This window comes from Gasterosteus aculeatus, chromosome 21 (assembly GCF_964276395.1).
Source record: "Gasterosteus aculeatus chromosome 21, fGasAcu3.hap1.1, whole genome shotgun sequence".
Classification (NCBI taxonomy): domain Eukaryota; kingdom Metazoa; phylum Chordata; class Actinopteri; order Perciformes; family Gasterosteidae; genus Gasterosteus; species Gasterosteus aculeatus.
Window position 1 is genome coordinate 13,131,458 of NC_135708.1, and position 26,747 is coordinate 13,158,204.

Here is a 26,747-nt window from a genome sequence, read left to right on the forward strand (position 1 = left end):
TCAAACATTAACCTAACCAAGATCTAACCCCCTGCCTCTCCCCACCCTGCACACATATCTATCAGGCTAACTATCTATCCATCAGCATGCCGGTGTCAGCCGGCAGGATGGGAGGGGGCTGGTTAAACGCTGAAAACCTCCCCATCACTGCCCTGCGTTAACCTTCAGCTAAATATTTACAGTATGAAGAAGAACACACGGTTCTCAGGCGCACACACAATGCACAGCCATACGTGACCGCCAGATGTGATCGGACATGCCGCCACAGCTGTAGGGGCACGCGCACGCCCCAAGCACCGGGAGCGGAATGCACCGGAAGTATCCCGAAACGGGGAAAGCCCCAATAAGTAAGCTCACTAACTCAGGATCAGCTGTGCATTTAAAGGGGTCCACTAAAGACACCTGTGAAGGCGCCGCTGGAGAATATTTATGGGTCGATGGGACTTGATTAATCTGAAGCTTTGCAATAATGTCACCATTTAAATAAAGCCTGATGTCAAATGTTTCCTCACAGTAACAGTACACACACACACATTTATAAAATGGCTGGCATGAAGGTAGGATGGACCTATACAATAACTTTATCTCCTCTAAGCAGACACAAGCTATAAGATGAATGTTTAGATCGCCATCAGTGTATTGTTGCACTTCTTCTTAGCAACCACATTTGTTACGGCTATGAGGGAAAAAAAACAGCATTGCCACTGATTCATGTCTTTCACGGACGCTACAGTCCGCCCGGCACAGAGTGGTCTGTCTTATATCTATTAAAGGATTTCAAGGTTGAGGACAAATAATTTTCCAACATGAAATAAAAATACAACATGCTCGGCAAAAGAAACCCTCAGGCCAATATTGCTGAATATTTTAAAGAACGGGAACGTATTTGTGATTGAAATTGGATCAGCTGATCCCACAAATCCGTGATGGATAAGACCTTGATCAGAGAATCAATTTGGAACTAATAAGCATTTACGCGTGTGCATATACACGATATGCACATTGATTAGGGGACACCCTCCAGCGCACAAACATCAACAGGTGAGACAAAGATTGACGGAAGGAGCAGAACGCAGGTAATAGACAGCAGCCGAGAGAAACAAACGGCAATTGTGGAAGAAAGGAGAGATGCGGGCTGTGTGGGCTGAGGGGAGCCATTTCCATCAGAGGAGGGGAACTCCAAAGCATAAAGACAGTTGCCAAGCAACAGAACACGATGAAAGAAACACACTTCCGCGTGTGTGAGCAAACAGCACGTAGACCCGCACGCTGGCTTCCACACACAAGGAACCGATAACAAAAGGTGCATCAACCCCCCCCCCCCCCTCGGTTTGAGGTGGGAACGTTACTGCTGTGGCCACGTCACGTGGGTTTCACCTCCCCTTGCAGTCATTCTGATGACGCACCGGAAGACACAACGGGCCACAACAGGACACAATCGGCAGATGCGACTTTAACGAAATCATTTCCCTATTCATGCTGCCAAAAACAAGATCATAACCCAGGTCCATTTCGCAGAACCGACACTGACTGAGAGACGAATCTGTGAGACAAGAGCTCATCGTTACTGTTGTGTTTCGTGTGCTCCACTGGTTTCCTCACCTGGCCCGGCCGCTGTCGCGCTGCTGCTCTGCAGACTCCCATTCCTGAGGTTCTGAATCCCACCGGTGACACCCATGACCCCGAGCCCCCTCTCTCCTCCTGCTCCCAACCCCAACCCACTGCTGGACACCATGCCCGGCCGGCCTGTGAGCGTCGACGACGAAGAGGAGGATGTGGAGGCGGTGGAGGAGGAGGAGGTGGGGACGGTGGTGTTAGCCGTCGAGGAGGAGGGGAGGGTCAGGGAGGGAGCCGGCTCAGAAGCTTTCACGTCCGTGGTGAAGCAAGGTCCAAATCTGTTGCGCCAGTTGCCCTTCTTCTTCTTCTTCACCCCATCGTCCCCTCCTCCTCCCGCCGCGGCTCCTCCGATCCCCGGCAGCGAGCTGGAGGGTTGTGGCCGCTTGTAGCCGGCGGGCCCCCCGAGGCTGGTCGTCTCGGTGGCCGTGTGACTGTGGGAGTTCTCGTACAGCTTCCCGCCCACTGAAAAAGACAAGAGAAGCAGAAGTGAAAGATTTGGCGTGAAGCCTGCGGCCTCTTTGTGCTTTTCTGCAGACTGCTGGCCAAGAGGGGAAAGCACAGCCTGCGTCATCGGTTCTGTTGTAAAATAGGGCCCGCAACCATGGATTTCAACCACTCGTTATTCATTAATCTACTTATTGCACTAAAGGAGCTTTGCTTGAAAAATGTGGCGCCACCGTAATAGTGGGAACCAAAAATGTGACCATGAATAGGGAAAGAACAACTGATCAAATTACATAAACGCACTTAAACTGAACCCACGTGATCTCTGACCTAAATAAGCATCTAGTACCTGCGGAGGCCGTGTTAGTAGACATCATGGAGCCAAAGAGTGCCGTGGTTCCCTCCGAGGCGCCGCCCTCCGAGCACGGCTTCACCAGGCAGCTGCTGAAAGACGGCGGCGAGGAGAAGGTGGTGCCGCCCCCTGAACGCAACGCTGAATCCGAGAAACTTAGGAAGTCTGAGGAGGACGGAGCAGAGGGCGTCTTGCTGGCACTGGTCAACAGGAGGCCTGGAGGAGAGAAAAACATTGGGGGAGAGAAGATGATTAGTGGCGGGAGAGAAACAACACAGAGCCCAACGGACGCTACAGTTGGGAGAAGGTTTCCATGCGACTCCTCTCCATCATCACGTGGGGAGCAGCAACAACGGAACCAAAGAGGAGTTCTTCTGCTCTGCATCTCATGTAGTCCTCCCTCGTGTCAGAGGAAGTGCGAGCACACACACACACACACACACGCGCCTGCAGAGGGGCTTCAAGGTTCCCGATAGTAGAAAACACAGGAGGTCAGTTTGAGCTCCGACTCCTTTCAGGTCCTGACCCCCCCCTCTCCCTCCCTCCTCCGCCTCCCACGTCTTCCTTCTGCCGGTGTGTTTCTGGGCCTTATTTTCCCCCACGGACGGGGCCCCCGATTACAGGAGCCAGAGGACGGTCAAGACCAAACACTGTTATCAGGGCCACACAACACGGCCGGGTGTCTGGTCAAAATCCTGCCAATGACACAACGTGCGCACACACATCCATGCAAAACACGAATCACACACGTATTTTGATAGCATTGCTGCAGTTACAATGGTGCTGCATTTTGTTTTTTGGTGTTTGGTGGTGCAGGGGGGCGGGACAGCAACGGCAGACAATTTGACGTTGTATTCACAGTCTTTATAAAAACAGTGGTGGGAAACTTAACACACGACCATTTGCTGCCATTAATTCACCTTGATGGAAAGGCCCGGTGGAGGCAGAGGCAGACGTGGAGGAGGTTGCCATGGTGACCACGGCAGAAGGGAGGGGTTTCCCTGAGGAGGTGAGGGACTTGCGGCCGCCCCGCTGTCCCGCCACGTGACCCACGCCGCCGCTCTTCTTGTTCTTCACCTCGGAGGCCGCCTTGCCGGCGTCGGCCGGCGAGCCGTCTTTGGGGCCACCGCCGAGGGCGGAGGACACCTCTTGGAAGTTGGCCGTGGTGAAGCGGGCGGTGCCATCGTCCAGCCGCTTCTGCGAGGACGCCGGCAGGGAGGTGACTCCTCCCCCTGAGTTGCCGCTGTTGTAGGTCTGGAGGCGGAAGAAGGGAAGGGGAGTGAGAGGAGGGGGGCGGGGGAGAATAAAGAAACATTATGGTTGGAAGGCAAGGGGGAGGACAGGAACCATGAGAAGCCGCTGCGAAGAGGGAGGACCGAAAAGGGGAGAAAGGTCAGCGGGAGGACAGGATGTCTAAGCGATATAGAAGACGAGCAACAAAAGGTAAATCAAGGTGGGTAAAGAAAAGAAAAAACACCCGTCCCTCCTTTAATATTTAACTAGCTCGGTGAAAATTCACCGACACAAAGAGGAGCGGCCCTCACCTTGTCCGGGACCAAGATGTTAGGAAGGACAAGGGAGGGGGACATGTCCATGGAGATCTTCTTGTGTTTGGGTTTGTGCCTGTCCCTCTCCTTGTGTTTCTGAGGAAGGAGGATAAAAAGAAGAAGAAAAAAAAAAAGAAACCCATGGGTGAGGCTGCTTGAGAAGCAATTCGGAAAAAAGGAGAGAAATAAAAGACGGACCTCCTACAACCCTTTCTTTCACAGCCCTCTGCATTTTGAGGAGCATGTGGAGGACAGAATACAGACACACACGGGATCACATCCGCCAGTGGGAATGAGTTATCAGGATAAGCTTAGGAAATAAGCACAAAAGAAGAAAAGTGTGTCTCTGTGTGTGTGTGTGTGTCTGATAGAAAGAGAGAGCATTATATTTCAAAGGCTCAGTCTGAGATGAAAGCTAAGAGATCCACAAACACAAAGAGAGTGATGGAGGAGTGATAAAGAACGGGCCGGAGGAGCAGGAATCCGGCGTGCTGCAGTTTAGAGGAGAGTGTGCCTAAGTGCCTCTTGCCTTTCACAAGGTCTCATCGTTGCATCCAATCATATCCTCCTTCTCGGACCATCACGGCTCAATTTACACCCTTTGCTATCACACACAAGCCCCCCCCACTCCGCTCATGTCGCACCCCTGAGGTGGCAACTGGGTACCCGTGCGCATCCCCGCACCCCGACACCTCTCTGCACAGCCGCATGTACACACACACACACACACAATATGCAGCAATCCTGAGAGACGACATGGGACTCGACATGCTTGTGACGCCCAGCGTCACGACAACTCTGAAACCCCCACCTCCCTCCACCCTCCACCCTCCACCCTGCTCCCCCACCACGACGGCTGGTGACAGTTAAGCCAGACTTCCTCTACGAGTAGCAGTTAACAACGGAAATGTAACCCAACGCCAAGAGTCTGGGCTTTGGGACACGAATGTTGCGTTCAGTCTGCGTCCGTACATCCTGGAGCGCTTTCCATAGAGTTTGATTTAAAGCTCTGAAGTTGTTGAAATCACCTCATCAGATGCCGCCTGATGTATCATAAACCCACTAGAAGAATATATGTATAAAATAGATTTCCGAGAGTCTAAGTCACGCTTGGCCTCCCAGCATGAGTTTGCGCTACTCGACAAGTCCGGTGTATGTTCACCACCCGGGTGATTATCTTAATCAAGTCAGTCTGTGAAACGGTGACAAACACACAGGAGAGAAAACAGGAGCGTGAGCGAGCGACAGAGAAGGTAAAAATCTTCAGGATTCTCTTGTTGTTTTTCATTAACATTCCAGAGGTAGGTGTTGATTGACAGAGGCTGAGCGAGGAGGGTCGGATAACACACACACACACACACACACACACACACACGGACCCGAGGCGCTGGGCGTGGGAAACATAACACACACACAATGTAACCCCGACACACCCTTATCAATCAGGTCAATTGATTATACAGGCAGAGACAAAGCCTTTCAGAGTGTCCTCTCCCCTCTTTTTCTCTGTCGCTGTCCGCTGGCGGCCCGATCATTTGACATCCGAGTGCCCTTTCAGACTGTGTGGGGTAAATATGAGCGGTGGCAGTGCACGAGGGCCATGCCTGTTCATCCACGCTGGATTCCCGGGATACTTCACTTTTCAAAAAGGAGGCAAGTACTGTTCCTCATCAAGTCCCCCCCCCCCCCCCCCCCCAAAAAATGTGCCCATTTCGTTAGTGTCTTAGAATTTGGGATTTAAACTTTGATTGATTTAAATTTTGGACTAAAATGCAATACATTATGTTCACAGCGAATTGGACTTTAGTTTAAAAGAAAATATACATCAGAGCATTAAATAAAACGCATATTTTTAAAAAAGGCTTTGCTTTTATGCTCGATAAGTTGCAGAAAATAAACAAGTACTAAATATAGTAGTTTGTGCCATGGGTGGTTAATTTTCTAATCATTACATTAAATCACTCTGCCAAACTGCTACCTTTTCTTGCTGAAATGTACCTTGATAATATTTCATTCAATTTAGATTGGTTATGTAAGAAATAAGGAGCCACTACAGTGATAAAAAAAAAAAAAAGCATCGCCTTTTGATGTAGAATGCATCGTAAATGCGTCACTCAGGAGGAGGATGAGAGGGTGCAGACATGAAGGGGAGGAGGGCTGATGGAAGACGAGGGGAAACACACCAACAGGAAGTAAGGGGTAAAATAATCCGCCCAGGTTTAGCAGGAATTCCCCTGTTCAGTTTCCTGCAGGACGTCTGACCAGCCATTGTGTATGTATGGAGTGTGTGTGTTTCCTGCAGGCCTTTTCTAAGTGGCCAGTGTGGGGATCTTTAAGCCCCTGCTCTAGTTTGACTGCAGGGTCTAACATGAGGTGGGTATAAAACCAAAGCACATAATGTATGAGCGCATGTGTCGACACACACACACACACACACACACACACACACACACACACACACACACACACACACACACGCCTATTGATCTCTGACCCTGGAATGTGGCTGGAGAGTATGCAATGTGTGTGTGTCAGTGAAAGACTCAAACTATAAGGTGGTATTAACAAAAGCCAGGGCTGAGGAGCTGCATAATATTTGGGCAAATCTTCACGCACACACACGCACAGTTTGACAAAATGGAAAAGTAGCCAGCTAAAATGTTACATGAAAAATGTTTGATTTGGATTACACTAATTACTTTATGAATGAACATAATGAACCATCAATTCTTTTGTTTCATGCTTTTCCATCAAAGAAAAATAAAGTAGCGAAGTCTTTCTGGCTCAGCATCAACAAAACCTCAAACCCTCCTCGGAAAATGAATATCTCATTCTGCAGAAATATAACTATCGTTTGTTAGAAAATAATTTTAAAAAAGGCACTTTTAAAATTGTATCCATTCTTCCTTCCTTCCTCGTCATCATCCCTTCGGAATATTCAAGGTTAATGGGAAGGCAATAATGTGAATAAATTTGGGGGTAATTTAGCTGTATTTACCGTGTCATATATGTATGACTTGCATGCAAACATTTCTAATACAAATTTTTTAAATGGCATTTTTGACTTGATCCATTTGTGAGTAGAACTTTATTCTTTTATTGAACAATAAAATATAAACGTTGGATAAAAGTTTTATTTTTAAATTATTCTCTAAAAGTCCAAATTTCCAAAATTCTTCTTTCCAAAAAGAGCTTGGATGGTTTCCTGAAAGTTTTCAGAAATTGACACATTTATCCTCCCTTTGCAACCACACTAAATCTCATGGTACATAAGCAAAAGAATACAAATATTTTTTCATTATCTATATACTAGTAAAGAACATTTGATTTATAATTTAAAAAAATGACTTTTCTGGTATGGGAGATCTGTAAAGAATTTGCTTGAATTATATTTGGCCACTGGTTGATTTTTAACTAGAAGGTTGCAATACCAGCTTTTATTTGCGATGATTCAGTCACTTCACATTCTTGATACGGGCACGTTAAATCAGATTTAAAGCATCCCCATTCTAAATTTGAATTGGGATTATGAACACGCTTAGCATGCGTTGCTGCATTGTGAACGACTGAATGAATATCCCAAATATCAGGGATACGTTGGGAGTAGAACTGGGAAAAAATGTTCCTGGTTGCTAAGAGTGCACGATAAACTCGACGCATCAGCTTGGATATCTTGATTCTGTGAAATCTTCCCAGCCATTGCTACTTTAGGAGGGAGGAAGGATGGATGGATTGTCATTGGGACGTCCAAGCGGGGCTCGTTGTTGGGAGAAAAATCAATGACAGTGAGCAGAACTCTCTTAACCGGCTACACTGTGAAGGGACAGTCATGGACATTCATTGGGTACATTACACTGGGTTGAATATCTTCATCTCACTGCTCAAATCTAATATAAAATGATTATACCTAATACAAAAGTTCAGAATTGGTAAAACGGTCCTTTTTTTAGTGAGAAGGACGCAATTTGAGAAAAATACCACCCCAAGCCTGTCCTCTGTTGGAAAAGGCACTGGTGCACACAACGAACAAAAGAAAAGTTGGAACAGATGACTTGACACCTTTTGTAAATTCAGATTTTTCGCGGCCTGTCATTTCGTGTTGGTCTAACAGCTGTGGATGATTAAGTCACACCGATGCAGCATTCATCAGAGGCTGAGATCACAGCTGGGTGTAGCTGGGCTGCAGCAAAAGCCAATGCAAATACCGGGGTCCACAGAGTACCATTTCATTTTTTTAAACTCCCAACTGTAAAGATGGTGAGCTTAAACCAATAACAACCACAGCATAGTTTCTAGTTCTCAGGAAAATATTCAATTATTTGTTCCAGTCAAAATATTTCAATTTACTGTAAGTCAGACCCCTGGTTCGACATTGTTTGGGGTTGTGGGTTAAATATGCATCTCCTCTGCATAAGGGGCCTTAAACACTTTCACCAATTACACGCCTTCTCACATTGCTTGTAAATATAATATTCTTCCATCATATAAAATGAATGTCTCCAAAGAAATGCTGATTATGGAGCCATTTTTTAGAAGAAGGCTCTCACTGCGAGCCTGCCTGTCCCTGCACAGTGTGAGCATGTCTCATTGTTGGGAGGCAGGGAGAGGGTCCGAGGACGTTCTTACCTTCTTGTCCATGTCCGGGGGTCTCTCCACACACTGAGAGGAAGAGCCACTTAATTGACACATACTACCACGGCCCCTGCTCCTTCGCTAAAAAAGGTAAAGAGGAACTCCAAGTTACTGGATGAAGTACAAAGAAGATAACTGATATTGCGGTAAACACAACCAAGAGCTTTTTTATTGTTCCTATTTTGCCAAAACTCACATCTAAAGGAGGCATCGAGGGATATTTTGGAGGGTTCTTATCCATCGATCCCAGTCCATGTCAGATCGCTGTTGCTTATGGTATTGGTTGCCATGGTGACGAAGAACTACATCCTCAAATTACAGCCAAATTACCTCCAGGCATAGATCAAGGCTTGTGTTTGCCCAATCGATTGAGAGGTAGAGATCTATGACGCGAGACCGTTTCTTTTGGCTGCTCATGTAAAAAACGGACTCTCCGAGGCAACATGGTGAACCAATGGAGAAATCCTCCCCTTCTGGCCTCACACAGCCCATCATCGGTCACATCGCCATCTTTTCCCTCAAAAAGGGTCTCCATACAGACATACTCTACGACACGCGTGTAAGAGTTCATCGATTGCTGCAACACTTGATTGTCATTCAAAAAAGAGCACTTTCAATCAACTTGGAAGAAGGCACCAGTGTATCTAGAAAACTTTATTTTCTCTGCACTTCTTTTCAGGGAACTTTGTTATGTTAATATATTTCTTTCTGCTTTGAAGACAACTTTATTTACAGAATGTTATGTCGCGAGGCTGACGATACTGGAAAAACATCCACAGTCTTGATGAAATCAACAACAAAACAAGAATAATCTAAGTTTTGAAATTAAATTTGGAGACTGACCGAGTCCGGTCCAATACAATATGTTGCTAACGTGCCGTAAACATCCATCAAGTGGCATTTCACGAAACCCACTTTGCTAACATTGCTTTCCTCATCATTGATTCCCTCTCGTACGTTCCTGTCATCCATACGATCCCCTGCTTAATGACATTATGCGCCCGCATCCAAAGCCATTCACACACAATCAATAGAACAGCACGAGGCTTTCCATCAGCGTTTGTTAACATTGCAAAATGTCACGTGTCTGTCTGTCTGTCTGTCTGTCTGTCTGTCTGTCTGTCTGTCTGTCTGTCTGTCTGTCTGTCTGTCTGTCTGTCTGTCTGTCTGTCTGTCTGTCTGTCTGTCTGTCTGTCTGTCTGTCTGTCTGTCTGTCTGTCTGTCTGTCTGTCTGTCTGTCTGTCTGTCTGTCTGTCTGTCTGTCTGTCTGTCTGTCTGTCTGTCTGTCTGTCTGTCTGTCTGTCTGTCTGTCTGTCTGTCTGTCTGTCTGTCTGTCTGTCTGTCTGTCTGTCTGTCTGTCTGTCTGTCTGTCTGTCTGTCTGTCTGTCTGTCTGTCTGTCTGTCTGTCTGTCTGTCTGTCTGTCTGTCTGTCTGTCTGTCTGTCTGTCTGTCTGTCTGTCTGTCTGTCTGTCTGTCTGTCTGTCTGTCTGTCTGTCTGTCTGTCTGTCTGTCTGTCTGTCTGTCTGTCTGTCTGTCTGTCTGTCTGTCTGTCTGTCTGTCTGTCTGTCTGTCTGTCTGTCTGTCTGTCTGTCTGTCTGTCTGTCTGTCTGTCTGTCTGTCTGTCTGTCTGTCTGTCTGTCTGTCTGTCTGTCTGTCTGTCTGTCTGTCTGTCTGTCTGTCTGTCTGTCTGTCTGTCTGTCTGTCTGTCTGTCTGTCTGTCTGTCTGTCTGTCTGTCTGTCTGTCTGTCTGTCTGTCTGTCTGTCTGTCTGTCTGTCTGTCTGTCTGTCTGTCTGTCTGTCTGTCTGTCTGTCTGTCTGTCTGTCTGTCTGTCTGTCTGTCTGTCTGTCTGTCTGTCTGTCTGTCTGTCTGTCTGTCTGTCTGTCTGTCTGTCTGTCTGTCTGTCTGTCTGTCTGTCTGTCTGTCTGTCTGTCTGTCTGTCTGTCTGTCTGTCTGTCTGTCTGTCTGTCTGTCTGTCTGTCTGTCTGTCTGTCTGTCTGTCTGTCTGTCTGTCTGTCTGTCTGTCTGTCTGTCTGTCTGTCTGTCTGTCTGTCTGTCTGTCTGTCTGTCTGTCTGTCTGTCTGTCTGTCTGTCTGTCTGTCTGTCTGTCTGTGTGTGTGTGTGTGTGTGTGTGTGTGTGTGTGTGTGTGTGTGTGTGTGTGTGTGTGTGTGTGTGTGTGTGTGTGTGTGTGTGTGTGTGTGTGTGTGTGTGTGTGTGTGTGTGTGTGTGTGTGTGTGTGTGTATACACTATGCAGCTGGTCCCAGGTTTCCAGCTGATCACTGGTCCAGGTATGATAATAGTGAAGCCCCGCTCGCGCTTTTCTCATATTTGCGTCCCTACAGCAGCTGTTGCGAAGCGTGTGCATGTATGCATGTGTGTATATACCTACATGCACACAGCTCCAAAAGCTTGTTAACAGAGAAGTGGACCAAAATCAGGAAGGCAACAAGACCGTGAATGCGTGAGCTGAATATGTTCCCTCTGCATATCCAGTGTGTCGATATGCCTGTCCTCCTCATTCTTCTCTTATCTGATTGAATTCTCCTCGACAATGGGCCGGCTATCCACCTGTCAGGGTTATATTATGCTGGTCGCATAGTCAGACTACAAAAGATAAGGTAGCAATCATGGAAAAGAAACCAGCAAGCTGCCAATTAGGATCAAATGTGAATTCTATGTGAAAAATAATAATAATAAAGTGCAGACAAAATAAAGTTTTGCACATGTGCACATATTTACGTCCCCCTACAAGACTACAGCCCTGGGGTTTCCACTTGGATGTAGATGGTTTTCAGAATCAGAAACAGTTGGATTTGAGCCGCAGAATCTCACCGGTGAAGAAGACGAAAATATTGTTGTATATATTTCACATGAAACTGCACTCAGGGGACCCTAAGCAGCACCTGTAAACCCGAGCTTAGTACTCATTCAACAAGGAGCAGAGCGATGACAGCCATCAGGAAGGGAGGAGGAATAACAGTAGAGATGGTGGCGAGATGGATTTATTGGTCCGGAGAAAGGGGAAGCAGATGTATGACAAAGATAGAGGGAGGGAGCGGAGGAGGAGGAGGCCGACAGAAACCGGAAGCCGACTGAAGGAGGAAGACGTCTGAGCGGCAAAGAGACAGAGGAAGGAAAAAGGAGAGGGGCGCAAGAAGGAGGACGTGGATGGGAGGAGCGGCTCGAGAATAAAAGGAAGATCCTGATTCTATGTGATACAGGTAAACCGACGTGTGTCTACATCGTCACAGGCAAAGAAAACGCATAAATGCTCATTCACATGGGTTGAAAACAATATAAAACAGGGACCACGGGTCAGTTATTACTATCATATATGCACTCAGATAATCAGTGCAATTAATATTTAATCTTCTTAAACTTGATACTGAGTTTAAATACACAGAACATCACTCAAGGCCGTAAAAAGATCCGTTGAGAAGAACAATTTAGTCAGTTTAGTTGTGGTTGAGAGTCTCAGACACATTGCCATGTGTAGAATAGAACAAAAATAGAAGTACACTCACCAATTTGCTGTGGTGGTACTTGCAATATCCACAGTACTTGACATTGTCTGCGTCTGATCCTTGTTCTTCACACAGTAACCCCGCAAACTGGGCGCTGGGTCAGAGAGTTGCGCGAGGCAAATTTTAAAAAAAGAAGAAAAAAACAAACACGTGAAACATTGTGACACAGCGAGAATCCCAATCAACACACGTGATGTGAGGGGATTTTTACTCAACAGCACGCCAAATATTCCAAGTCGGTCCTTGAGCGTGAGTGAAGAACTGAAGGAAGAATCACCTCCTTTGTCCAGTGAGCTTAATGTGAAGTGAACGGGTCTCACCATGTGACATGGAAGGCCTGCCGGCAGCCATGTTTGTTGCAGGTCATACAGGCTCCACTGGCTGCCTTACTCTCTCTGCCCTGGTCCTCACAGATGTAACATGTCTATATATACACACACACACACACACACACACACACACACACACACACACACACACACACACACACACACACAGTGAAGAGATTTGATTTGAACAACAGACTCCTTCACACTTGTATTTGCAATTGAGCGAAATGTTTGGACACGTGGATGCATCCATTCCCACCTTGTTGTAGCGATCGTGCGGCACAGACTGGAGTACTATGGGCTCCATCGTCGACACATTAGCGAATTCCACTTCGGGTATATAAAGGGCACAAACTACATGGGCCCAGCCTGCAGAGACAACCAGCACAGCACGTCAGACCTGTTGGAACACCCGAGAACACCTCGGATGTGGATGAGAGTGTGCGGTGTGTTTCGTGTCAGAACTCGAGGCCCAAGTTGAGTGTTTCGGTTGGGTGTATTTGTGCTGGTGGGCATGCTGCCTTTTAAACTCAGAGGTTGAAACACAAACAACCCCGTCAAGACCAATGATGACAATGATGATGGGACCCTCTTGTATTACATAACGCATCGTGTCATCCATTGCACCATTTGACTTGTAAATTGCATTAAAGAAATAAATACAAACAAAAAACACCAATTAAAGCAACCTCAACTTTGAGATGTTGAATCTTAAATTTTTCAGTTTGCAGCTTGATAGCTAATCTAATCTACTCAAGTAAACACACACACACACACACACACACACACACGTGCCTGCCAGTGAAGACAAACGGAGGGCGCAGCAAAATTTACAAGAAGCTGAGGAGGAGCAGAAGGCGGTCAGTGGGAGGTCAGATGGAGGGAGGGGGGGGGCACACTGGAGGTGTCTGTTTTTCCCCCCATGGCGGAAACAAAAACAGGCTTAAACTTACAGTTGAACCCCCGACCTGCCTTTGACCGGGACAGAGGCAGGAGGGCAGAGGGCGGGACGGAGAGGGAGGCAGCGGGTGTGAAATTGGGGGTCCGGGGGAGGGGATGGGGGGGGTGGGGATGTTGTTGTTTTGAAGTTCCTCCAAGAATCTCGAAGAGGCCTATAAAACAGAACTATAAAAGCGGCCCAGCCTTCCTCCTCAAGCGAGGCATTCGGAGTGTTTGCCCCTAAAACCCCCAACAAAGCAGCCCTTCACTAACATCCCTCACACCCACAGGTTATCCAAGTCCAATGTGGGGAGACAATGAGCTTCAATTTGTAGATGACAAAGTGCTTTATGATTTGAATAAAACCGGTTTTACAGGCGTGTGTACAGTCAAAATGACAGTATGCAGCTCCAATTTGCCACGTCTAAAATATTACTTAAAAGGGTACTTTTATCTATTAAAACCCCTTAAATATGTGAGATAATGTTTGAAAACAATTAGTGTGGAACATTAGCTACTTTTGTGTGCTATCCTTAAACCCGTACTATAAAGAAGGCACCATTAATTATTGGGTAGATGCAACAGAATAAAAATTTAGGCTGCTATAAACTTAACTTCTGTCTCCCTTTTCTTCGTTTAGCCAGATCCGACACCCGTTCTGGACCAGTCCCTTTACTCTGCTGTTGTTGTTTCAGGTGGGACAGCGATAAAGCAGCTCACCACACCAATCAACAAGTAAAGAGGAAGTGACAAGAGCCGAGGAACGGACGATACGGGGAGAGAGATGGCGAGAGGAGAAGCGAGGGAGAGCGGGGTCACGGGGAGGGTAAAATAAAAGAGAAAGTAGTAAAACGGTGTGTGTTAGTGTTGTCCTGATGCCTCCCTGCAGGCCTGGACACAATCCCACAGCTGTGCCTCTCTCGAGACTGACTGTCTCTGGCGCACACGCACACGCGCACACACACACACACACACACACACACACACACACACACACACACACACACACACACACACACACACACACACACACACACACACACACACACACACACACACACACACACACACACACACACACACACACACACACACACACACACACACTATTTACAGTCTCAACCAGGCTGACCTCTCAATGAACCCACAGAGGAGACTCCTTACAGGCCATGCACTATACCCATCCTGGCCCGCCCCCTCATAAACACACACACATAAAACATGGACTGGTGAGGACGGCAGAAAGAGGCTACACACAAACACACACACACACACACAGACACAACAAACAGCAACATAACTCTCCCAGCACGCCTACACCCCTTAAACTTGCCGGGGACATGCAATTAACGACAAAATACCGAAATACACAATAAGCTCGCCACAGTTGTGTGAGTGTGCATCTGCGTGTGTGTGTGTGCGCGTGCGCGTGCGTGCGTGTCGCTGGGAGGGATTCTACCTCCGTTGTCGGTCCTCTTCAGGGCTCCATCTTTGTGGGGACACAGCTCACATCTCTGCGGGTGAAGAACAAACAACATATCAGCTTCATCTACTCGAGGGGAGGTGAGCACACAAGTACGACAAACATGCCGCTCCGTGAGATAAAGTGGCAAGCGGGCCCGACTGGTGGCGCGAGGCCAGAAACGCCGCGGCGAGAAAGCCCCGCTATCCGCCACCTAAGGTGCGCATGTGTCTGTGTTTGTATCGACAACAACGAGTCGTAGCGTAATTAGTTTTGCTGCCGCTGAGCTTGACAACTCAACTCACACTTAAGCTGCTGCTTATGTGTTTGTGTTTTTGTGCGTGCGCCTTTCATGTCTCTGACTTTCTTGGGTGGGCGAGGAACTCAAGATGCCGTCATGGATTTGTCATTTTTGTGAAGGTCACTGATTAAACATTCAGTTCGGTTTAAACACTAACTTTGCACACAGCGTTATTTCTTGTGAAGAAAAAAAAAAAAAACACAATTAAGGTATCTGGTTGCTGTAGTTTTTTTATCCTCTAAACTAATGTCTTGGATCCCATTAAAATGAGAATTGATGGCTTTCCATTGTGTGGGAGGGAAAACTAGTTTCGCCGCTACATTTGTGAAAGGGAGACGTTGCCCCGCGCGCACGCGCAGCTGCACCGAGCCAGCGGATCATTGCGAGCACCTGTATCAACAGCTACGCTGGTAAATCTTGTCCCGACGTAATCTCGACAGGTCCTTAAAAGTCTGCCGAGGTCATATTGAGTTGAAACCCAGCAAGCCACACCCGTTTGGGGCTTCAGCAGAAGAACGGGTCAAATGTGGAAACTCTTTAGCCAAACGCGATTCAGAGGTCAGCCGGCCGGTTACACTTTCACACGCCGTTACGACGGAGACTAGATTGCTTAATGTTTGCCAACAGCATGCCGCACGCGCACAAATTGTACTCTAAGAGTGATCTTTTATTAAGCTTTTCAATCCGGATTAAAACATTTAATTTGGTGAAATATGACGGTAACTGGAGCGGAGAACCGATGCGGGCTAAAGGTCAAAAAGGGCAAAAAGAGACAGGTCAGCGCGGACCTGCGGCAGGATTCATTCAGTTACATTGACGCGTGCCGAGCTGCACAGACACGGGATGAAACAGGTTACGTCTCAAGTTAAACAGCGCTGCTATTTAAATACAATACGGTTCATTCTTAGTTGCCCTGCTCTTCCACCAGAGAAGATCATTTTCCTTGGAAAGGAAATGTTTTGTGGTCTGAGTAGAATTTTGGAAAACTTACTTTCAAAAGTGAAGAGATTTCTTTTGGCAATAGTGCACGATACTTCAGGGGGGAACCTTGATCCCATGTGCTCAAAACTACAACTATTATGATAATAAAATGTCTGCACCTCAGAAACCATCGTCAAGTACTTGGTTCATGTGATGTTTTTTTGGAGAACAATCATGCAATCATTTTGTTTTGTTTTTTTCTCGGTTTCAGTTGTAAATTTCATTTTTTGCAGAACAAATGAATTTAAGGAAATAAGGCACGTCCTCATTTTCGTGTTGATCACCCTCCTCAAAGCCACAAACCATGACTAAATGTCTGCCCCGTGGCGCTGACAGTGCCGGAGTGCGGCCAAGCTGCGGGTGTAGACAACAGTATCAGCAGTGCCCGTAATCGATTCTTCCAGTTAAATTAACCACTGGTAGTCGATCGGTAATCACGGCTGATGTTGGTTTTCTTCCAGCAGCGTGTAATATCGGCGAAGGAGAAGTTGTGACTGCTGACAGCAGCAAACACACGGGCGTCTCGATCATCGCTTTTACAAAAAGGTTCCCAAATCTGCTTTTTCCGTGAAACTTATCAGACCAACGTGGCGCCGGACATAAACATAGCGAAAGATACGCCTTTTGACACAAAAAACGCTCTAGCATGAATGTAGTCTGAGGACGGACAGCTCTATGCAAAAAATCAGAAGAAATGTTGTGGGATTGTTTACCTCTCATACAATTATATCTAATGTCTTCAAGTGTAAGTGAGATCTGAGCTGCTACACTGTGGCTACACGCGTAGTTCCAGTCACACGGACGGAGAGGCTGGGCAGTACGCCAATGTCTCTCACCTACCACTTACGCTGAGCATAATTTGAGATTGTTGTATATTCAAATATTAATAAATAGTTCTGTCATATAAACACAAACAAAACTGCTCCCCCACAACACTGTGCATGTCATTTACATTCATTTTTGTGGAGAAACAGGTTTTTGTCCCCAAGCAGTCGATTGGAATTATCTTTAAAAACATGACATGGGAGTTTCCGAAGCTAAACTGTAAGTACGCCAAACCAAACGGTAGAAAGGAGGATTGTGTGTTTTCATATCAGACCCCTTCTCTTTGTGGCTGCTCACATGGGCAAAACAGCCGTAGTCAAAACGGCATTGACTCTCAATGGCGGTATCGGGCGACCAAATGGTCGCATTTTGCGCCAAAAATTAGACACAGTACATTTTTCATCTACTCGTGCATCCACGACCAGTAAATTAGCCATTTGTTTTTTTAGTTATAAAATATTCTTGTTGCTGACAAACTTGTTCTACACTTCAGCCCACTATAGTTAGCGGTAATACCTGAACGACTGGTTTGCTCACCGACATTAACTCCAGAAGAAGAAAGGAGACTAAAACAGAAACGTGTGAGAGCGGGGAGGGGAGGGGGTTGGCCAATCGCAGCGCACCAGGCTGCGATTGGTCCACTAACTACGTCCTTTACGGAGTCTCACATTTCTGCTTTCATAGCCCGATACCGCCATTATTAAAACGAGGAATGTTTACGAGAGGACGGATCAGATTTAAGAACTTTTGTCGGAAGAAATGCGCAAATATCACCTCTTATACAAGCCGTCATTGGCGGGTTGGATTCATGGAGGGAGATCGCCGCGAATGCCGTTTTGCCGTTCGAGAGGTGCACAAAGTTGTGGAGGAAAATACGGGACAAATGTGTCTGCGATGAAAAGCAGCAGTGGCGATGCACGGGGCAATAAAGTCTATGATATATAAATAAACAAATAAATAAATAGACTCTCTAGGTCGTCTTCAACAAAACACGTCACTCACACGCAGAATTGCTCTGCAACACACGCAGAACCATGAATTGAAACGAGTGCGTCGACGCAACGACGCAGACGCAAACGCAAACGCAGAAGCATGCGCCAGCCTTAATGTGTGAAAAGAGGCGCGTCTTGGGGGTTATTGCGAGAATCGACAGATTTTACATAGCGGTGTCTCCTGTACACAATGGCAAAGCGGACTATTAGTTTGTACTTTCTTCCTAAACCGAATGATATAGAGAAGACAAATCCGGAGAATGTGTCCGACTCAGATTGTGAGGAAACGGTCGTGGCGAAAAAAGGCAAGAAATTCAGCTTTCGCGAGTTCACCTGGCTGAGGTATTTCAGGGAGACCAACTCAATGAACTGCAAATGCTGCTCTCGATACCCACAACATGCGGGGACACGACATTAAGACTCACTACACAATTAAAACACGACACGCTGATCAAACAACGCCAGTCAGAAACATAAACACAGGCACCTTATCCCTCACCAAGGGGTGATTGTTTGTAGGAAGGGTTAATGCACGAGTTATGTCTACAACTTGTTCTGTTGTTGTCAGTGCAGCATGAATATTCATTTTGTATTTTTAAGTTGTGTAACTGGTATATGTTATTAAAACTATTGCACAAGTTTATAAGATTGTATATTGTCAAATTATTTGTCAGTAATACAGTAAAAATGATGGGACAACTTAGCAAGTCGATTTATAGTGTGCGCCCCTAAATTTTCCGCTTGCGCCCCTAAAATTTTAAGTTAGGGGCCACTGTGCTACTTGTAAAAAAAAAGTTAGTCTGGAGCCCTGCATTTACAATGGTAGCGCTGCACTGCAGCACCTGCTCCACCATCTTGGGCCGACTGTTATTCCAGGAGTTCACTCGTGAATGATGAATGGATAGATTGTGGGACTCACCACACGGGCCGCTCGCTCCTGAGATTCACACTTTCTGCAGAACCAGGGACCAGTGGGCACCTGCACGATGCCGTAGCAGGCTGAGGAGAAACGGAGGGGAGAGGGGCGTTTGATTTAGTCATCATAACCTCAACAAAGAGGCTACATCTCAAACCACAGAAGACTTTTGAGCAGAGCGATAATGAAACCACACCACCTGACTGCACTTGATCAAATCATTAAGACATCCCAGGATCTTACGCAACCATTTTTTTTTTCTTCAAGTGCCAAGACGGTGAATTTAAGACTAAACTGGTTTGAACGCAGAAGCGAAGAGCCTTTTAAAGTGACAGGCTGGTGAACACACTGCCGTTGTTACTACATCAAACTCTACTGACAGCTGACATGGTTCGTCTGCACTACAAAACCTCGGCGGCCCCAGGGTACCGAGGCAGACGCACCGGTGACGTCGGCACGCGTACGGGCATCCGTGATGAATGTCTCATCCTTTCGTGGATGTCGCAGAGTGCGCGACACCTTATTTTAAAATGTGGCCCCTTTCAAACGTTCGACTCAACCTCCTCTACGCAATTCTATACTGAAGTCAAAAGGTAGGTTGAGAGCTATATTTTAGAGATTAAACCATACTCAAAATGTGACATTTTATCTACTTTTCTTCCTCGTTGCATGAACCTGGTTGGAGAGGATTGATGTGCGTTTACTGTCATAGGTTCTTGTCAAATATCAATACTCTGACACCTGAACTGAAATGTCGGAATCTCACTGACTTCTTTCACCTTGAGGTATAACTCTGTTTCTCTATTCTCTATTATTCTCTGACGGTTACTACGCGACTCAGATGTCAAGTTGCAGTGCTGAACTAAATACAGAAGCACTATGCTAAACAGCCTACGTCTACACATTTTCAGATTATCTCTGATCGGAGCCCATAATCCAACAGAGTAAACAGCTTTAACCCAAGCTTCTATGAACCAAACACCCTAACGTTACTCTGAATGACGAAACTTTAGACAAGACAGAACAAGTAGAAGTTGGACAGGATATTCTGCAAACACTGCCAATTTTATCAATTATGGCTGGCCATTTTAAGTCACTTTAAAATGTGCAATTTGTGTCTGTATTCATGCGAACCAACGGCACGTCGGCTGTGGAAATGCTTTAAATGAGACCTAAAAGACGAGAGCTATGAATTTGACAGGAACTTTAAACAAATGTTATCATTCTGAAGATCCATAGGAGTTTTTTTTTTAAATCATCAAGGACTTAAGTGCTACAATTTGTTTAGTTTTAGTATCTATTGAGAAATTTGGACACTCTCCCAGTCGCAGTGAAGCACTCAGTCTTGCCTGGCTCTATTTCTAAAGAAGCACCTCTGGATTAAATAAACTGTTTTGACAAGATATCCAAATTATTCAAACATAAAAGGGCGCTCATAATTATTATTCACTCATTTGAAAATGTTGAATGCAGCTGGTTAATCTTTTCTGACAAAAATGCCTCATTTAAACAAACAACGTGATTCAGGCACAGCTGTGTAGAAAGACAAACTCTGGCATGTTCTCAGAGTCCATTGAGACAACTGAGGGTCAACGCCTGGCGTTAAACGGTTCTGTGGTGCATGGTGCCGCCTGCCCATCGGGAATATCTAACCATTTGTACAGTCAGTGCACAGCATTCAGGAGCAATTGTGGTGGTAACGTCTGCTTGCCCAAAGACCCGTCGACAGCGCGGGCCGGAGCCAGGGAACCAAACAGCCGATCCTCAAATTAAAGATAACCCGCTATCATTGGGCCACAGTCGCCACAAGAAACGATCCATACAAGCCTTTTTCTATTGAAATTATACATTGTTTTAATTGTACTTATGAAGTTGGTGCAATTTTTTGAATATCAACGAACTTTGAATATACAAATGAAGAGTTTACTGTGGGCTCCAGGGCTATGCGGAATGAGTCGGGCATTCATTAACCCAGTAAACATTGTAAACCACCAATTGGGACCAAATTGGGACCAATACGGCATAATGTTCATGTAGTGAAATATAAATCCATTTAGAGTAAACTAAACAATAAAAAAGGGTTTGCTTTCCTTGTAATTGACAGGGCACTGCCATTGCATTGTCTCGTCTGGGACTGGTCAGGGTTTTGGACCCTTTACAAATCACAAGGTGGGTTTTCCAGGACCAAATCCAAGATGGCAGTGGCCAAAACTCCAAACACAAAGGTTAAAAGCCAAATGTCTACAGAGACCCTGGTCCTTCATGCAAAACTGGTATATGGAATGATAGAATAGACATTAGCCGGAGTGGGACAGTGCTTTTCCTTTCGTTTGGACTAGATCTGGCTGGGCAACATGTGCAACAGCTGGATAACTTGACTCCATCCTGTCACAACCACTATGCATAAACAAATTGTTGCGAGACAAGTGCGAATGCATTCAGACGCGTCACGGCTCAGAAACGCTGACACGTCAAATAGTTCCCCGCGTTGGCAGATCGACACATGGCCAGCTGTTAACTTAGTAAACAGTGGACGTCATCGTCTTTGAGTCATTTCGGGTGAGCCGCGTCTCCGCTCCGCACCGCTGCAACAACACCAGAAGCTCCGCGGCTCGTCGTCTAGTCTGAACTGTTTTACCAAACTCCTGCGCTCCAGATGTGGCAGGCAGTCGAGTCTCTCGTCTCCACGCCGCGTGCGGTTCGTGCGGTTATTCAGTCGAGTCAACTAGCGCGGCGAAGTTTACACACATATCTATATTTTGGAACTAAAAATACGCAACGAGTCGAGGAGGAGGAGGAGGGGGGGGGGGTAACCGGACCAAACCGTCCCCGGCCTTGGTCGAAGGGCAGGCGGAGGAGGAGGAGGCTCGCGCACGGAGCGCCTCGTAACCTTGCGAAACAACACTACGCTAGCTAGCCCGCGAGCTAACCAGCTAGCCGCTTTAGCCGCGTCTCGCGGAGCCCGCCGCCTTTACCTTGATGCACGGCCACGTTGCAGCCGTGTCCGTCGCAGTACACCAGCGGGTTCTCGGCCCAGCCTCTCTCATCGGAGCAAACACAGCAGCCGCCGATCATCTCCTTCATATTATTCTTCTTCCTTGGCAACTTGTCGTCCGCCGCCAGACAACGCTCGCTGGAGACCATCTACGAAGAAAGCGGACATGCGGAGGGATACGAGGCAACACAAAAAAAAAAGTAAACCGAAACCTCCGCCGAAGGACCCTCCGCTGCCCCGCGCGCTCGGCCGCTTCAGGTCCCGCTCGCTCGAAATGTCATGTTTTGAATGTTTTTACGTCCCCTTTCGACACCGTATTTTTGTTCACCAAAACATCCACTCCACGGCGCGACGGTGAGCAGGAGAGGGGGGAGGGGGAGCAGAGAGGAGGGGGGGGACTCTTCGAAGAGAACCGGAAGTGCGTAATGACGCAATGGGCGTGTGTGTGCGCGTGTGCTCTCTGGCAGGAAGTACGATAGTCGGTTTGAAGGTTTTGTTGCAAAGAGTCTGCACTCAAGCGTCCTCAGTGCCAACAATGTAACATGGAGGTTGGCAAAGACGCGGTAAGTCGATGCAAAGGAATACAAAGGAATAATGTGGCATTTTTAAAATAGAAATGTTAATATCTCAATAGATTGAAGTTGTCATGTTTCACTTTAGCATGAGAATCATGTTTGCTTTTTTGTTTTGCATAGTTGCTCAAATGGGAGTTGGATTGATTAGTTGCATTATTTTGATATGTCAAATTAGGAACATAATACAGGATACTCTTCATTCATTCTTCATGAGGGCTGTGATTGACAGGTCACTGCCACAATGTTGACCTGTCTTGGGATTGTCCGTGTTGGGGACCTTTAACCCTTACATAGTGTGTTATTAATTTAAGGATGTTCTATTCCACCTCCGCGCCTTTCAAACAGGACAGTGAGGATGAACATTGTGCTGCCCTGTAGAGGCCCTGTGTGAGGCACATATAACTCACACTTACTATAAAAAAATGCATCACCTGTTTGATACCAACACCGAATAACTGCTGACTCGCTACTTTTAACTGGCCAGTAGGAGCTGCGAGGGATCACAAAGCTGAGTGAGCATTGCCGCGATTTACTATTTAATTGTTCTGACTGACAGCTGACGAAACTACCAATACACAAACACGGCTGAGTGCAGACTTGCAGACGTGCGAATGAAAAGCACATCTGACGGAAGGTTCGCCAATCGAGTGTTGTATTCATTTATCAAACGCCACAGCAGCGGTTGTCGCAGAAACACCTGGTGGACATATGCGCTCCATTGAGCGCCCCATTCTAGTTTTACTATTTAGTTGTCGTATTTTGGACCAATATGTTGAGATTTTAATGAGAATTTTATTGATTTTTTTCAATATTCTTGAGAAAGTAAACAAGGGTTAGTGTGACAATCTCATTGACTAAACAAATAAACAAAAACTGCATGAATCTAATGTAAGTATGTAAGTATTCGTGGAGGCCTTGATGAATTGAGTACACACCTCTGTTTCGATGGTTAAAGCGGACTAAACTAATTCCCATATTTGAGTTGTTGCAGTGGAATGTCTGGACAGCTGTTTTCCCTCTCTATGGGATTTCCTCCTTTAGAGCTTTGCTGTATGCTTTCCTGTGAGAAGCCTTGCATCCTTATAACATTACTAAGGGCTCAAGGCGTAATAACTCCTTCTTTTTTTAAACTAATGCTCAAGCATCCATAACGCTTGTAGTGTGTTGTTGCATCTCACTTAAGTCATTTAATACAGATTTATGAAAGAACATTCATAACTATCTTACAAACAGCAGCTTTAAAATACCAGTTTTAACAGTTTTGAAATCATTGACAACTAATGGTTGTGAGGAATTTTGATTACAATTTCTTTAATGAGAGACAATCATAATTTACACCTCTATCAACAGCCGCTGGCTGGAATTGGTCATTTTCAAGTAACTGAAATATGTTCTGTCTTTCAACGAGCGACTTCGTCATGATTTAGAATTTTGGAAGAATATTTATAGGGCGAGTGAGCGTAGAGCCGGTGGACTTGAGAGACCGCTATTTCCATGGCTTTTCATTTCAAGAATGAATACCCTTTTTATCTTTCAAAAATTACTAAATGGGCTTGGGGAATCCTATATCAGGATGCGTATCAGACTTGTCAATATGCAGTTTTGTTTTGACAGCATCTTCATCCTGTTGCCAAGGAGGCTCCAGAACACGCGCGCGCGCGCGCACACACACACACAAGCACACACGAATGCTATTCCAAGCACTCAGCTGCTGCTTGCATCACCGATTCCTCTGAGCAAGCGCCCGCTCTTGGTTTCCAGAGAAACGTAATGACTTGCCAATAATGCGCGAGAGCACACGAGCGTCCTCCGTGTAATATGGTGAGCGAGAGGTCCCTGGGAGTGCCTGCCCATTGTTTGCTTTAATTTCAAATTGCTCAAATGCTCCAGTCGACACTGGGCACTGCACTAAAAGGGGGTGTGGGAGGGATGGGGAGCTTGGGAAGAGGAGAAAAAAAAAAGTGAATTGTGTGTGGCAGGGGAAAACCTATTAGAGCGGGAGAGAACAAAGGGAGGCGAGAGGAGTGGGCAGCGGTTGCGGAGGGGCCCATATAGCTACTGACACACTGAAAATGGCAAATTATTTTTTTACAACTTGCACTTGATAAAGTCAAAGTCTGTACGAACCACGCTCTGTTGCTGGAGATGTTAGAGAAGACAAAAAAATCACGGCGACACAGATTCCAACAACTATTTGTGACCTCAGTCCTCCAAGGTTTTATATGATTGAAGGCAATCTGTAATTATAAACAAGCTCATACTGTACATTGAGTTGGTACTTGGATGCAGATCTAAACATGCTGCGCAAGCATTTCTGCAACAGACCTTGTTCTGTTTGGAAAAACATATTAATTTGTCACATAAGATTTTACCCACTAAAGAAGCATGCCGTTTTAGAGCAGGATTTATACCACGGTTTGCAAACAATGTTGTATATTGTCAAAGGTATAGCTGCTTATTTCACTTGCACAATATGGTGGTAAAGTTTGAGCTAAACGAGGAAAAAACGTAGAGTAGTAGAAACAACAGCCTACCTGATTGTGTTATTCATCCCATTTTGCAGTATATAAGCTTTTCAGAGAACCATATCCAAACGATTGTGACAGAAGGATTTGATTAACCCTCTTGCACATGGTTATACTTTTTAAACTCTTATTTATCTTTTTGAATTGTCATGGTTTGGTGGTGTATTATAGGGAACGTTTATAACACACTGGGAGAAAACACAACATTGAACAGCACCATTAGCTGCTTCTAATAATGGCACATTAATAAATGTTGAACATTTTGTCTAATGGCTACTGCTCTATAGATTGCCTTCCCTACGGAATCTCTATAAACGCTTACGATTTTTTTATATTTAAACATTCTCAGAGACCCAGGAGAGAATAATTTGTAAGAAACATTTAACCAGTAATAAAATCTAAATTCTTTTCTGAAACATTACGTGTGTGTGTGTGTGTGTGTGTGTGTATGTGTGGCTGTGGAACTGTGCAGAAAACTTTAGCATGTGAGGAATTTTGTCACAGACTTAACTCATAAGCTTCAACAAACGACTATTGACAGCTAGGACTTTTATTTTGAAGTGATTCTCAAACTGATGCCACATGTTTCTTTTCAAGTCAATGAGGACTGTTTCTCATGGTGTCATGTAAGTGGTCAACTAGTTTTGTTCCACAAAATAAAAGGTGTCACATTTTTCAAGAGAATATAAGCTGTGAGATGTTTGATCCCTTATTTCTATAAAGCCCAACTCAGCGTATTTAAATTAAAACAATGGAGACATTGTTTCATAGACAAAGCAGCGAGTAAGCAGCACACACACAAGTTCTTTGTCCCTTTTCTAACATCCTTGAATTCATATCTATACATTAACAGAGATAAGACATTTTATTGAAGATTGTTCTTAAGCACCAACCACAATAAAAACATCATTAAATTAGAGCTAGATATTTATTTGGGCATTCAATTACAGGGCATAAACACGGCTGTATAGATATATTCATTTGTATTTGTATGTAATTTCCTGGGCTGATGCTCTATGTCTTTCTTTAAGTGTATTGCAATTTTATCAGGTAAACGTAATCCAAGCTGTAAAGGTTTTGCAGACCATGTATTCCGAGCCGTGTCACATATAAATAAAAAGTGTTTACAATTGTTCAGCACGTCGTATCTTTTTTGATGTGATGCGTGGGACAAATCGGAAACCGTTTTCTGAAAATATCCATCAGCTATTCCAATAGGAACGTGAGGTATTTTCTCCTCCGCCGCCGGGATCCCCTGTGTGGGAAAGTGTGAAATGAAAGTTTGCAAACACCGAATTGACCCGAGCCGCAGAATTGAACTCAGCACTCCCGAGCCATAACGTTCACACCACGGTCACACCGCATTCAGACCCATCAGTATTTAACCACGGTCTCTTCTCTGATCGGCGAGTATAGCACATGGGGCCCAGGAACTAACACACACACACACACACACACACACACACACACAAACACGGCGGGGTGAAAGGTGAGAGAGAAGCCCTCCCCCCACCACTGTCCGCACACACTTCAGGCTCGGATTGCATGTAAAATCACATTCTCCCGGGGGTGGAGAGGAATTCATTGTTTGGCCATAGGTTTGTGTCATAAAAGGTCTACGCTCTACAAGTGCCTGCGCCTCCTTGACCAAAGTGTCTCCATAAAAAACTCGACGCGCAACAAATGACTCGGAGCTGCAGGAGCGACACGTTCGCTTTGATGGCTGTTCGCTTTTTCTTTCTTTTTTTTAAAGTATTTTTATGACCTGGGAGTTTATAAAAAGTTACAAAT

At 45.7% G+C, this 26,747-nt stretch overlaps 1 protein-coding gene across 10 annotated transcripts in view; it reads right to left on the minus strand.

Moving 5' to 3' along the window:
* Positions 1-23,072, minus strand: part of mllt10 (MLLT10 histone lysine methyltransferase DOT1L cofactor) — a 37,729-nt gene extending 14,657 nt beyond the window's left edge. For 3 of the 10 annotated variants that reach the window (XM_078095832.1, XM_040166849.2, XM_040166843.2), the window contains exons 1-11: positions 21,837-23,072; positions 18,865-18,944; positions 14,844-14,898; positions 12,705-12,814; positions 12,437-12,540; positions 12,117-12,210; positions 8,587-8,673; positions 3,958-4,056; positions 3,334-3,667; positions 2,411-2,629; positions 1,603-2,079 (exon numbers count right to left, since the gene is read on the minus strand). In XM_078095832.1, coding sequence (XP_077951958.1) covers positions 1,603-2,079; positions 2,411-2,629; positions 3,334-3,667; positions 3,958-4,056; positions 8,587-8,673; positions 12,117-12,210; positions 12,437-12,540; positions 12,705-12,814; positions 14,844-14,898; positions 18,865-18,944; positions 21,837-22,005 — 1,828 coding nt within the window. In that variant the 5' untranslated portion in view covers positions 22,006-23,072. The remainder of the gene's footprint in view (positions 1-1,602; positions 2,080-2,410; positions 2,630-3,333; positions 3,668-3,957; positions 4,057-8,586; positions 8,674-12,116; positions 12,211-12,436; positions 12,541-12,704; positions 12,815-14,843; positions 14,899-18,864; positions 18,945-21,836) is intronic. The other 7 variants (XM_078095834.1, XM_078095833.1, XM_040166845.2 and 4 more) reach the window with 4 other exon arrangements.
* Between the last annotated feature and the right edge of the window lie 3,675 nt (positions 23,073-26,747).